This window comes from Carcharhinus amblyrhynchos, chromosome 11 (genome assembly GCF_965287045.1).
Source record: "Carcharhinus amblyrhynchos chromosome 11, sCarAmb.v2.hapA, whole genome shotgun sequence".
NCBI classification, from domain to species: Eukaryota; Metazoa; Chordata; class Chondrichthyes; order Carcharhiniformes; family Carcharhinidae; genus Carcharhinus; species Carcharhinus amblyrhynchos.
This window is the reverse complement of record NC_137334.1, coordinates 5,532,708-5,547,224: the sequence shown is the minus strand read 5'-3', so window position 1 is coordinate 5,547,224 and position 14,517 is coordinate 5,532,708. Positions and strand designations below refer to the sequence as shown.

The 14,517-nt window shown below is 44.9% G+C and overlaps 1 protein-coding gene across 1 annotated transcript in view; it reads left to right on the top strand.

The window, feature by feature from the left end:
- LOC145349871 (spermatogenesis-associated serine-rich protein 2-like) overlaps positions 1 to 14,517 on the top strand; it is a 118,337-nt gene that overhangs the window by 55,602 nt on the left and 48,218 nt on the right. The window contains exons 4-6 of the mRNA XM_080198485.1: positions 969 to 1,018; positions 1,111 to 1,366; positions 5,122 to 5,310. Coding sequence (XP_080054611.1) covers positions 969 to 1,018; positions 1,111 to 1,366; positions 5,122 to 5,310 — 495 coding nt within the window. The remainder of the gene's footprint in view (positions 1 to 968; positions 1,019 to 1,110; positions 1,367 to 5,121; positions 5,311 to 14,517) is intronic.

Genomic DNA, 14,517 nt, shown 5'->3' with positions numbered 1-14,517 from the left:
CCACCACGCCACAGTTCTTATTGAGGTCAGAAATGACATGCTAAGTGACTGTGACAAAGGTAAACTTTCCCTTCTCATCCCTGGTGAGCAGTCTGCAGCCTTTGACACAGTGTGCCACACCGCCTCTTCCAATGCCTCTCCACTGCCAGCCAGCCGACTGGGACACCTCCTATGTGGTTCCATTCTTGTCATGTAACCATAACCAGAGAATCATGTGCAGTGGCTTCTCCCTCCATTCATCTCTATGGCCTCTACTGCCACCCGTCTTTCCCTCAATCCTTGGATCCCTACTACTTCTCTTTATGTTCTTAGTAACATCATTTGAAACTAGTTTTCACACGTACTCTGGTTGCACCAGCTCTATTCCACGACTGTAACTGTGCCAGAAATGCATAACTACAGCTTTGTGAACAGAATTTCTGCTGTACTCCCAACAAAGTTATAATAGTGGGAGTGAGGCAAGTGCCAAGGAAATTCCAGACCAAGGCATTAGAACAGTGGGATGCATGGCGGCACAGTGCTTAGCACTGCTGTCTCACTGCGCCAGGGACCCAGGTTCAAACCTGGCCTCAGATGACTGTGTGGAGTTTGCATGTTCTCTCCATATTTGCATGGATTTACTTTGGGTGCTCCGGTTTCCTCTCACATTCCAAAGATGTGCAGATTAGCTGGATTGGCCATGCTAAATTGTCCCTTAGTGTCAGGGGGACTAGCAAGGTCAATACATGGGTTTAGGGTCTAGTTGGGATTGTTCTCGGTGCAGGGTCGATGGGCCAAATGGCCTCCTGCTGCACTGAGGGCATTCTATAAATAATAACTGCTGAATAAACAGAGAAACACATTCTGTAACATAAATGCTTTTTCCTTCAGCTTTAATTTTAACTTAATTGTTAAACTGTTAATTTTACTTCATTGCTTGATAAAACTGAAGCTTGATTATTGATGTTTTTTCTCCCGTTGTGTGTCAGGTAGTGCAGCGGAGGTCTTAAAAGAATGGAACGTGCCAGGCAAAAAGAAGGTAAGATTCAGAAGCCTTGCTGTCAAATGTACAATACCAAATTGTCCCTTTCCAAGTGGCAATATGAATAATCTAATGATTACTTCACCCAGCACAATAAGAAAAGGAAAAGGAAAGGAAAGCAGCTGAATGGGCAAGTGAAGGAGGAGACCAAGGGGTCTGATGGACTGGGAGAGAATGAGACTCTCCCTCTCTCCAAAGGTGGACTGAAAAGCTACCATGCCAACGGCTCTGCAAACGACGATTCCTCCGTGGATTCTCTCAGTGAGAGGATGGAAACCGTCTCCAACGATGGGAAGGTGGCAGTAAACCTGGAATTGCATCAACTGGGAGCACCGGGAAAAGCAGGTCAGCCCCACACATTTCCCTGTCTGTTAAAATCAATCAGCAAATACAAAGCGTACAAAAAGGGGCGGGCACGGTGGCACAGTGATTAGCACCTGCTGCCTCACAGCGCCAGGGATCCCGGTTCAATTCCAGCCTTGGGTGACTGTCTGCACGTTCTCCCCGTGTCTGCGTGGGTTTCCTCCCGGTGCTCCAGTTTCCTCCCACACTCCAAATAGTGTGCGGATTAGATGGATTGGCCATGCTTAATTGCCCCTAGGTGTCAGGGTAAATATGCAAGGTTACAGGGATAAGGCTTGGGTAGAATTGTGATTGGTGCAGACTTGATGGGCCAAATGGCCTCCTTCTACACTGTCGGGGTGCCATGAAAAAGGGCAAATGCTAAACAGCATGCGAGAGAAGAATCTGTTACCATTCATGTAGAATCACAATGGTCAACGGTGCAGAAGAAGGCCATTCAGTCCATCGAACCTACACCGACACAGTCCCACACAGGCTCCATCCCATCAATCCCAAGTATTAACCCTGCTTCAACCCCCGATACTAAGGGGCAATTTAGCGTAGCCAATTAACTTGACCGGCACATCTTGGGAGGAAACTGGAGCACCTGGAGGAAACCCACACAGACACAGGAAAAACTTACAAGCTCCACACAGACAGTGACCCGAGGCTGGAACTGAACTGGCGTCCCTGATACTGTGAGGCAGCAGTGTTAACCACTGTGCCACCAAGATACAAAAAAAAATTTAGATTGCTGGAATGTTCAATAAGCACACTGCTACTGTTGTGGAATTTATAAAATACACTATAAAGGTGGGTGTGGAAGCTGGAATGTCATTCAGGGCTTATTTGGGTCAAAGTCTCCAGTGAACATATTGAGCTAATTTTTTTGTGTTGTACACTGTGTTCCGAACAGAAAATGACAGGGGGGTGAAATTAGTCTTGGGCAGTAACATAAAATGGACGATCATAAATTTGGGTGGCTGTTTTCACAGCCTGCCAGACTTCCTTTCCAATGAAGTCAATTGAAAAAGCAACTGGGAGATGTGTGAAATGGCTACTGTGCTAAATTACATGCACTCACTTGCACTATTGCCCAAAACTAATTTCGCCCCCGTCACTCCGGACTGCTTGTGAGAATTCTCAGCACAGATTGCCTCCAATTATGAAGAAAAAATCTTCTCTTTCTGGTTATTTTCCCATAGCAACGGGGCCAGGGTGTCTGTAGCCCAGCAATTCAATGGCATAGTCAGTTCGACATCTGGCCCTTTAAGCTTCTTAAGAAGCTGGTTAATGGGCTGGTCCACTACAGAATGGAATTTTTAAACTTTATTTTGGTAACCCCAAACATCTTAGCGCACAGTTATTCAGTTCACTGCGAGGCCAGTTAATGTTTATTTGTCTTAACGTTGAAATTGTTTTCTCTTAGCGAGTTCAGTGACCACCAACCCAGGCAACAATCTCCACATTGCGAATTGAAAATTGCTAATTTTTTTTATTCATTCGTGGGACTCGGGCATCGCTGGCTAGGCCAGCATTTATTGCCCATCCCTAATTGCCCTTGAGAAGGTGGTGGTGAGCTGCCTTTTCGAATCGCTGCAGACTGTGTTCTGTGGATTGATCCACAATGCCATTAGGGAGGGAATGCCAGGATTTTGACCCAGCAACTGCAAAGGAACAGCGATATATTTCCAATCAGGATGGTGAGCGGCTTGGAGGGGAACTAGCAATCTGTCGCCCTTGTCCTTCTGGATGCAAGCGATCGTGGGTTTGGAAGGTGCTGTCTAGAGATCTTTAGTGAATTGCTGTAGTACGTCTTGTAGATAGTACACACTGCTGCTGAGTGTCGGTGGTGGAGGGAGTGGATGTTTGTAGATGGGATGCCAATCAGGTGAGCTGCTTTGCACTGGATGCTGTCAAGCTTTTTCAGTGTGTTTGGAGCTGCACCCATTCAGGCAAGTGAGAGTATTCCATCACACTCCTGACTTGTGTGTTGCAGATGGTGGACAGGCTTTGGGGGGTTCTCTGTGTCCTCCACTGAACCCTGTCAGGGGGCAGTCTTCAATGATGTGAGTCATCGGTTGGGGTGCACCACAGCTGCAGCATGGGTTCCCTGCAAGGACTCCCTTGTGACAATTTGCTGTACAAAGGCCTTAGTCGGTATGGAAATGACTGAAGAGTGCCCAATGTTGGCGTGTTGAAGCCTGGTGAACAGGCTGTGGGATTCATGATGAGGAAATTTTTTCTTCCAGGTGGACAAGCTTTGAAGGTCATTGGAACTGACAGAAGTGTCAAAATGAACTGTCAAAGGTAGCTGTCAAGCTGCCAAGATGTTTAATACTCCTGCCCTTTAAATATTTGAACGTCTGGAGTGTTTCATAAACAACACTTCTTATCGCTTAACATAAGCCTGTGGATTACCAGTACTGCATGATTGATTTAATGACCTTCCATTATCACAGTGGAGTACCTTCTCTTTAAGTTTAATTGATAGCCCCCAAATGGTTAGTAACTCTTTGAAGTAGGACTCTGAATTCCAATACATGTTTTCGCAAGGCATTAAGCACTTGAATATAATGCTTGTTTTATGAAGAAGTGGTTGAAGGAATTTAAATATATTTTTACGATGAGTGTTTTTCAAAATAAAGTTTGCAATAGTCACTTAGAACTTTATTTTGTTTAATCTCAACATGGGTCCTGAGATCTACCCATGGTGGATAATGGGTGAGTTGGCACGTAGGTGTAAGGGCAAAGGGTGATGGGTGGATTGGGGGATTTGGGTGAGCATTATTTGCACCAAATTAGCAAGAGGCCATAGAGGGGCATGAGTTAGTTTGGAGGGTATGAGGGAAAGTAGGAGATAGATAGAGGGGTGTAGTTTGGCATGGATGGTATGAGGGGACACAGGGGAGGGTAGAGGGGCATAGTTTGGCATAGAATGTGTGAGGGGCCATAGAGGTACGTAGAAAGGCTTAAGGTGATGTAGTTTGACATGAATGGGGCATGGGAAACATGTAGAGGGTGTGTGGCTGAGAAATGGAGGATTGTCACTTGTTTTACCCCTTTTCTTAAACTCTTGCACACGGTGCTGGCTCAGAGGCAGGCCTTCTGTCCAACCCGCCTCTGTAGCTGCCAACCTCCAAACCCTTTCCAGAGAACCTCGTCACCCCAGAACATAAATCCCAACCTTTGGAGCACTTTCTTCCAGGCCAGGTTTGGAGAGCCAGAATTGCTGCAACTCAGCACTCCCAGATCCACAATCGAAAACCTGGACCTTGCATTTGAAAGTAGTGATGTGGGAGTGACCCAGCTGAGACATAGGCGCACCCAGAATTCGTCTTGGTGTCAGGTTTTTCGACCCACTTTGAAAATCCGGCCTCGCGTCTCCAAATTTTCAAACAGTTGGGTGCATGCTGATATCAGGTAATGATATAAAAACCTTTCTGGAAATGGCAACTTTAATTAAACTCATTCAACCATGACATCAAATGACAAGATCAGTTGCAGCAAACAAATTCATTGGAAAATGGTAAAATAAATTAACCTTTTTCATCACAATTGAAGTCTTGGAGTGCACGTGATCAGTTAATTTAACAGTTTTCAACCAACAAAAGTCACTTTGTGTGAGTTTTATACATTGGATTATTTTAATAATAAATGGCTCAGAGTGTGGTGGAAATTGTATGGTATGATTTACACTTGGTTACCTCTATTTCAGTAACCTGCATTGAAATTGTTAACTTTCAACCTTTATCTAGCCGGGTTCACTCCTGAGGAGGACAAACTGCCTTTAGAGCCAATACCTCAACCACTTCAGGACACTCCAAAATGTCAGATCAACAGACCCACCGCAAACAAGGCAAAACCAAGAGCTTTATCTGGTTCCCATTCCACTGTTCCACAGTCTCCAACAACAACGGGAGACCTGGCATCAAACAAGAAAAGAGGTAAAGGTGTAACTTCTTGCAATGTGGATAATTTCTGAAAGGCAGTGTGAATTTAATAAAGGTAAACTACCAACAAACACACAAAATAGGAGAGAAGTAGGCCATTGAGTTGCTCGAGCCTGCTCCACCATTCAGTAAGATCATGGCTGATCTCTCTGTGTTTCAAATTCTACATTCCCATCTACCCCCGATAATCTTAGATTCTCTTATCTAACAACAACCTTCATGGCAGCATGGCTGCCTTGCAGTGCCAGGACCCGGATTCGATTCCTGGCTTGGGTTATTATCTGTGTAGAGTTTGCACATTCACCCCATGTCTATGATAGATTCCTCCGGGTGCTCTGGTTTCAGTCCAAAGATGTGCGGGCTAGGTTGATTGGCATGCTAAATTGCCCTTAATGTCAGGGGGATTGTTATCGGTGTCGACTTGATGGGCCAAATGGCTTCCTTCTGTACTATAGGGATTCTGTGGTTCTAACTATCTATCTCTGCCTTAAAATCTTCAATGGTTCCACCTCCACCACCTTCTAAACAGAGATTTCCAAATCTGCACAGCCCTCTCAAAGAAAAACATTCTCTTTATCTCTGTTCTAAAATGGCGACCTCTAATTTTAAAACCATGCCCCTTAGTTCTGGATTCAGCCAGATGATGAAATTGGGCCAGATTTTCTGCTCTCAGGCTGGTGGACTGTTTGTTGTTGTGCATTAGGACTGTGAGCAAGTCCTGACATACGCATTGGTGCTGTAATTACTCAGGAAGCTTCTGATGGGCTGCTTTGTCTAGCCCAGAACCCTCAGCAAAATTCTTTCTCACTGACCTGAATGTCAGAGACTTTGGACTAAATACAGACTATTTACCTAGATACTTGTCCTAGAATAACTGGGCTGTTTAATCTCTGGTGTAATTCAGTTATTGTAGCTCAACCCACCACACCTACAGAAACACGCACACATTCAAAATATCCCTTCCGAACCTAAACACCTACTCCCCACGACCCAACTCCCCCTCTCCTGCTTTCCTCCAACCCATCAAACCACCCCTGGTTGTGCTTTCCAGTAATTGTATTTGAGCAAGTTGGCCAGTGTTTAAAATATCTCCTTGCAAACGCAGAGTGACAAGAAAGTGTTGGCTCCTCATCAGGCCTGTTGGCCTGCCTCCAGCACTGACCCCACGCTGGAACTTGTGACCTGCATCAGGCAAGTGGGCCCAGCCACCTTCGTCTATTCAAATGCTACTTATCACTTAAAGCAGTCAGAATAAGAATGACCGCAGGTTCTTGCCAAACCACACAAATTCTCGTACTGTGTGATAATGTTGGGCAGGAACAGATCGGATTCCCTTACTCAATAAACTAGTCTGCTCTCTAACCTACACAAGCCTTCCTATTAAGATCATCCCTACAGTTACAAGTCATAATTACCTATGGCCTGACAACTTAGGCCATCTCCCTACTCTCTTGACCGCAAATGGCACTTTGCAAACATGCAGGCCTGTTTCCTATGACCTGGGATATACACTGCTATACATGTGGGAAATGGAATTAGTTGGTGCTCTGTAGCATTTATTATTGTTTTTGATTTGATTATTATTGTCACACTTATTAGCATACAGTGAAAAGTATTATTTCCTGTGTCCTAAAGAGACAAAGCATACCACTCATAGAGAAGGAAAGAATGCAGAATGTAGTGTTACAGTCATAGCTAGGGTACAGAGAAAGATGAACTTAATGTGGTCATTCAAAAGTCTGATGGCAGCAGGGAAGAAGCTGTTCTTGAGTTAGATGGTACATGATCTCGGACTTTTGTATCTTTTTCCCAATGGAAGAAGGGGGAAGAGAGAATGTCCGGGGTGCGTGGGGTCCTTGATTATGCTGGCTGCCTTTTTGAGACAGTGGGAAGTGTAGATAGAGTGAATGGGTGGGAGGCTGGTTTGCGTGATGGATTGGGCTTCATTCTTGACCCTTTGTAGTCCCTTGGTCAGAGCAGGAGCCATACCAAGCTGTGATATAACCAAAAAGGATGCTTTCTATAGTGCATCTGTTGGTGAGAGTTGTAGCAGAATTTCCTTAGCCTTCTGAGAAAGTAGAGGCGTTGTATCAGGAGACTGGTAATTGCTTGGCTACAACTTACAAATTCCTCTGTATTTGAAACGACAGGGAACACCATGCCATTAGACCACAACATCTGTGCCAAAACTAGTTATTGAATTTTATTTCAGAAAGTACACAGGAGTAAATGGGATTGATGCAAACTAGTCACTACTCTAATATATGGCTTGTACAGTCCTAACATGAAAATACTTAAAATATCCAGAATCTTGAGATCCGTCTCAAAATCTTTTAGTCCAGGGTGGAAATATACTGCTCCTCCTGTTGATGGTGGGATTTGGCAGTCCCTCCAAGGCCAGTGAATGTTTGAACAGCTTGCCGCATTTCCCTCCCCCACCTCCACTGTGTGGAGCCGTAGGATTCCACCCCAGGTTTTTTTAAATGTGAAGTTCTTCAATCCATCTGACCACCACAGCATTCAAACAAATGGTGCAAGAAACTGAACATCATCCCCTTGGAAGAAACAGGTTCTCGACGCTCAGGCCACTATAGTGTTTTCGTGTTGGGTTTCTTGACTAAAGGTCCAGACTTGTGGTTAACGGGCAGGGGAATAGTTTATTCATCCAGAATGAAACTGAAGCCATGTAGGATTTTCATCTGACATTCCCTTAAAGTTTGCAACAGTTATGGACCCTGAGTTGAACTACTTCCACAGTGGTATTGTTGCAACTCCATCATTTTCTGATTTTGGAAATTACGTGTCACTAAAAATGGCAGCCCTGTGTGTGAAATATTCTCAGAATATAAGGTGTGTGGGGAGGATGAGGAAAGAGAGGAGGAGGAGTGGTGACAATGTTTATTGAGGGAGAAATTATAGTGCAGGAGAGAGGATGTCCTTGTGGGGCCAGAGACAGAATCAATCTGCTCCGACTTCGGCAGCAACAGAGCCTCCATTAGACTAGTGGGTGTATTCTATTAATCTCTCCTTTTTTTCAAATGTGCCCCCCCAGGGAGGAGATGGCGGGGGGTGGGGGGACATCCCTTCTGCGCTTTCCCTGTCAATCCCCTCAATCTTGTGTTTTAATAAAATTCTCTCTCATTCCTGTATAGAATCATAGAGGTTTACAGCATGGAAATAGACCCTTTGGCCACCCAGTTTTTGCCCCTAAGCTAATGCCATTTGCCCGCATTTGGCCCCTATCCTTCTACATCCATCTTATCCATGTAACTATCTAAATGCTTTTTAAAAGACAAAATTGTACCCACCTCTACTACCAACTCTGGCAGCTTGTTCCTGACACTCACCACCCTCTGCATGAAAAAATTGCCCCTCTGGACACTTTTGTATCTCTCCCCTCTTACCTCAAACCTATGGCCTCTAGTTTTAGACTCCCCTACCTTTGGGAAAAGATACTGACTATCGATCTCATCTGTGCCCCTCAATATTTTATAGACCTCTATTAGCTCACCCCTAAGCCTCCTACACTCCAGGGAAAAAAGTCCCAGTCTCCTCATAACTCAAATCATCAAGTCCTGGTAGCATCCTAATAAATCTTTTCTGCATTCTTTCTAGTTTAATCTTTCTATAATAGGGTGATCAGAAGTGTACACAGTATCGAATGCCTTCTTCACCACCCTGTCCATCTGTGACTCAACCTTTCTCATAAAATAATCCCTTCATCCCAGGAATCAATCCAGTGAATCTGCTCCCAGTTGAAATATATCTCCTTTAATTAAAAAGGCCAAAACTATACATGGGACTCTAGTTGTGGTCTCACCTACTAGACACAACTGAAGGGACATTTGCTTAATAAAATGAAGAATGACTTCAATATTTTCAAAAGGATGTGAGCTTCTTTTGGGAACTATAAAACCTCATGACACTTCCTCAGTCAGTGAAACCCCAGCCAGCACTAACAGCTGATTCCCTCTGGAAGTCATTCATTCCTCATGCTTTGCTTCATTCACTTTGAATGTCTATCGCATTTTGAAGAAAATACATATTTATTTCCAGCTTAGCTCTTGCTCAGCTCCACTGCTGTTCATCAGGAGATGTCTAAACCCATTGAGAATTTGCTGCACTAATGTTTATTGCAGGATTGAAATTCAGAAGCTTGCTGCACAATAACACTCTGCAAACATTGAAAACTGAAGGCGAAACATTGGCAAGCTGTCAGTGAATCCTCCTGGCTACAGTTATTATTTCACACCTGCTGTGAACTTGACTGCTTAGCCCATGGGATACTAACCATGTGATCTGTGCCCACTTCCATATTGACTGCCAGAGCCGCATTAGGAATGGTCCCATCGTTCCTGGATTGCGGAACATACAATTGGCAAAAGTTCCTGCCTGTGATTGTTATTCACCAAGCCCTGGTACCTGTGTGTGTGTGTGTGTGTGTGTGTGTGTGTGGACAGACAGGTGAAAACAGCATCAGGTTCAATCATGAGGTTTTCCCAGGTTGAATAGCCAGCCAATTCCCGGAGTGGATTTGCATGTTTTATGCTGGATGCAAAGTTGTTTTGGCTTTGCAGCTGGTGCTAAAGTTGTGGCGAATAAATGGAGTATCAAGATGTTGAAATGAAGCAGAGTCTGACACCCCCAGGAATTCCCAGTCCTTGGCTCTGGTATTGAGTTGGGTCTTGATGCTGGATTCAGGCTGCATTTACATTGGGAGAAGGTTTGCAATGATGCTGCTATTAAGATTGTAAAGGCTATGTGTGTGACCAATGAACAGTTGGGCATTATACTGGAGGGAGCCACATTCCTGTGGAACTCTAGTCTGGCAGAAAGTTAATGAATTCTGATGAAGGGAGGAAATGAAAGGGAGGAAAGAAAGGGAGGAAAAATAATGAAAATTCTCCCTCCCACAGTGCCTGGTCAGTGCAAACTGCTGGTTGGCTGTCCTCAAGGTTGTCTTGGGAAGCTTGTCTGCCCCATTTGTATGACTTCTGACACTGTCCTATTAATGTCAGTGCAAAACTCAGACAACTTCAGGCCACAATGCGTGCTGCAAACCCTATCAACTAACCATAGGAATGGGGATGGGCAGCTCACAGAGGGAGGGAGTGTGGGCAGCTGGGCTCAGGAGTGAACAGGGGGAATGGCTCTCGTAAATTGAGAAAACTTTGGAATGACGGATCAAGGAAAGGGAGATTGGGAAATGGAGGTTCAGGAGAGAGGGCATCTGAAGCAATGGGAGCTTGTGAAGAGGCTTCTGTGCATTGGGGATGTGAAAGAGACTGGGCAGTGATGGCACAAGAGGCTGGGGAATGGAGGGACAGGAGAGGGGGAGACTGGAATAGGGGCTTTGTTAACCCCACTGTGGCCCCCCCCCCCCCCCCCCCCAGCAATTCAGTCTGAACTCAGGGAATGGTTTGGTGCTGGGATAAGTTTAGGATTGTGTGCAGTTTTGCTTCCTCATCTGAGGAAGGATGTTCTTACACTGGAGAGAGTGCGGACAGTGTTTACCAGACTGATTCCTGGAATAGTGGGACTGATGTCTGAGGAGTGATTGAATCATTTGGGATTATATTCACTGGCATTTAGGAAAATGGGAGGGGGGATTTCTCAGAGAAACTTATAAAATTTTAACAAAGCTAGACAGGGTAGATGCAGGAAGGAAGTTCCCGAACATAGAGGTGTCCGGAACCAGAGGTCACAGACTGAAGATGTGGGTTAAACCTTCTAAGACCGAGATGAGGGGAAACTCCTTCACTCAGAGTGGTAAGCCTGTGGAATTCTCTACCACAGAAAGCAGTTGATTCCAAAACATTGCATGTTTTCAAGAAGGAGTTACATATAGCTTTTGGGGTGAAGGAGATCAAAGGATCGCCTTAATGGCGGCACGGTAGCACAGTGGTTAGCACTGCTGCTTCACAGCTCCAGGGGCCTGGGTTCGATTCCCGGCTCGGGTCACTGTCTGTGTGGAGTTTGCACATTCTCCTCGTGTCTGCGTGGGTTTCCTCCGGGGGCTCCGGTTTCCTCCCGGGGCTCCGGTTTCCTCCCACCATCCAAAGATGTGTGGGTTAGGTTGATTGACCATGCTAAAAAAAATTGCCCCTTAGTGTCCTGAGATGTGCAGGTTAGAGGGATTAGCGGGTAAATGTGTAGGGATACGGGGATAAGGCCTGGGTGGGATTGTGGTTGGTGCAGGCTCGATGGGCTGAAGGGCCTGTTTCTGCACTGTAGGGTTCTATGTTCCATGGATAATGGTGGGGAGGCAGGATCAGCCTATTGAGCTGGATAATCAGCCATTATCATCATGAATGGTGGAGAAGGGCCAAATGGCCTACTCCTGCTACTATTTTCTATCTTTCTATGATTCAGCCTGTGAGAATGGTCCCAAACACACAACTCGTAGGTTTTGTGCAATCTCTATTTGATTTAAGCTGTCCAGATTTGATGTGTGAAGTCCAAGTACAGGTCAGCTCTGACCCAGGCCACAGTTGTCATCTTCATACAGAAGTTGAGACCAAACCAGAATCTAGGGAAACAGGCAGAGAGATTGGGCCTATTGAAAGTGGCACAGACTGAGAAGCCTGATCAGACCTCAGGAAGTGCTTTGGCATTCTGGCAATGATTTCAGGACAGGTATAATTATTGATACAAGATTACTACTAGTTACAGGGAAGGTTAAGTAACTGAAGAGAAAAATATTTGCAGGTATAATAACTATAATCTTATAATTATTGATACAAGATTACTACTAGTTACAGGAAAGGTTAAGTACCTGAAGAGAAAAATATTTGCAGATGTAATAACTGGAATCCAACTCGATGTGGCTCCAACAACAATAGGGATTTATTAATTTATATAATTACATACACTCAAGGATCTGACAGAAACGTCACACAGGTCTGTTCTCCTCTTCCCTGCCTCCTACTGAGCTCTTTCCAGTGCCAGGATGCACCCTCCCCATAACACTGGCTTCTTGCGCTTCCATTCCATAGGGTCCAGCCCAATAATGTGGCCTGCAAAGGATCACCGCTTAAAGGGTCCACATTCTCTCAATGGGGCTACTGAGAAAGGGCAGGAAAGTGTTCTTCACAACATGCTAAACAGCTTCCTTCTGTGCTGTAGCCATTCTATAATTTTATATGGGGACATCATTTCCATTGTTACCAGTCACATGTAGACCATCTGAGTTTTCATGTTATTGTTGCTTATAAAGGGTTACCAGGCAACAACTAACTCCAACAAGGGAGAAATTCAAAGACGTTACTATCAGCATTCTGGGGGATACCATTGTCTAGAAACTTGACTGGATCTCAGGCAGATAAATACTGTGGGTACAAGAGCACTGAGAATTCTGGGGCGAGTAACTCACCTTTTGAACCCCCAAAGTCTGTACACCACCAAGTACAAGTCAGGAGTGTAATGAAATATTCTCCACTTGCCTGGACATCTATAGCTGCAACAACACTCAAAGTTCACCATCATCCAGAAAAATATGGACTGCAGCGGTTTAAGAAGGCAGCTCACCACCACTTTCCCAAGACCTATGAGGGATGGGCAATAAATGCTGGCCTAACTAGCAAGGCTCATATTCTGGGAAAAAAATTTAAGGAATTACAACATTACTATTTATTATCAATGCAATTTAATGATTTCTGGTGGAAGCAAAATTCCTTCAACCTGTCATATTCCCTCTGTGAACAGTTCCCTCATCTTCAGATTCTCCATCTCCTCAGTCTTCCTTTTCCCCGATTTAGTTCCTCCTCTTAATCTGAGCATGATAGCCTCCAAATTATTGGAACTCGTTACCACAAACCTAAACACTTGACTATAAAAAACCCCAACAGTGAAATAAACACAAAGGCATTTGTAAGAGTCATATGATTAGCTGTTGTGTGATTGGGCATTTGACTGGTCAGAGGTCATGTGGTTAGAATGTCATGTGATCAAACATCCAGGAAATGCCTCCAGCCAGAGTTGAACAGTGAAGAATGACATGAAGACCACAATAAGATAAGATATGAGAGCAGAATTAGGCCATTCAGTCCATCGAGTCTGCTCCACCAATTGATCAATCCCATTCTCCCACCTTTCCCCTGTAACCTTTGATCCCTTTACCAATCAAAAACCCATCTCTCTGACTTAAAGTATGTTCAAAGACCTGGCCTCCACAACCCACTGTGGCAATGAACTCTGTAGATTCACCACCTTCTAGCTGAAGAAATTCCACCTTATCTCTGTTCTAAAGCGTTGTCCCATTATTCTGAGGCTGTGCCCACCTCGTAATGTCTCTCCTTGTAATGGAAACATCTTCCCCATGTCCACTCTCTCCATCACTGATGTAGATTTGTCTGGCAAAACAGCCGGTCCCGTAAATTCTCTGCAATTCTAGGTAAGTAGGTCAGTGGCGAAGAAAAGAAGGCTAAGGGAAGCTTGCCAATGGGATTTTGCAGGGGAAATAAAGTGTTTATATTGCTTGGAAAATAATTGTGCCGCCCCAGTCTGTCAAACCTGGTGCACACTAATCAATGACAGCTGGAAAAATGCACCCAATGATCCCAGTGCAGATCATGATGTAAAATGTTACTACCCACCTCCAGATGTGGCCAGGGAATTTTATGGAGCCCATTAAGCAAAGCTGTTCACAACAAAATGTCCTCAGAAACATTGCTCAAAAATGTGAAACTCTTGGAGTTTAGCTGCAGAATCCAGGGCCTAGCATTTTATGAAATATGATGTGGAGAGGCATTGGACAGGGCGAGCACAGTAAGAAGTCTCACAACACCAGATTAAAGTCCAACTGGTTTATTTGGTAGCACAGGCTTTCAGAATGCTGCTCTTTCATCAGGCGATCAGAAATCTTATGATTCTTGCCCTTAAATCTCAATTTTAAGGTTGGCAGACCCAGGTGCCGAATACAAAATTTGAACTTTCTTGATCTCTGGGAGGACGGGGAGGTTGGGGCCTCACACTGAAAGCCTTTTCAGATTTGGAGCACCTTCCCCTCAGGGACCTGGGAGTTCTGTCCTCTTTCCTCTTCTGGCCTATGCCCACAACACTGAAACACTGAGATTATGCACTCCGCCCCCCTCCCCCCCCCCCCACCCCCCGCCTCAGACGAACACCCCCCAAACCTCCCCTTCACTGGGCATTCCCTGGTGGAATTTGGAGATGGAGATTGAGGAGGAGCTGAGGGACAAA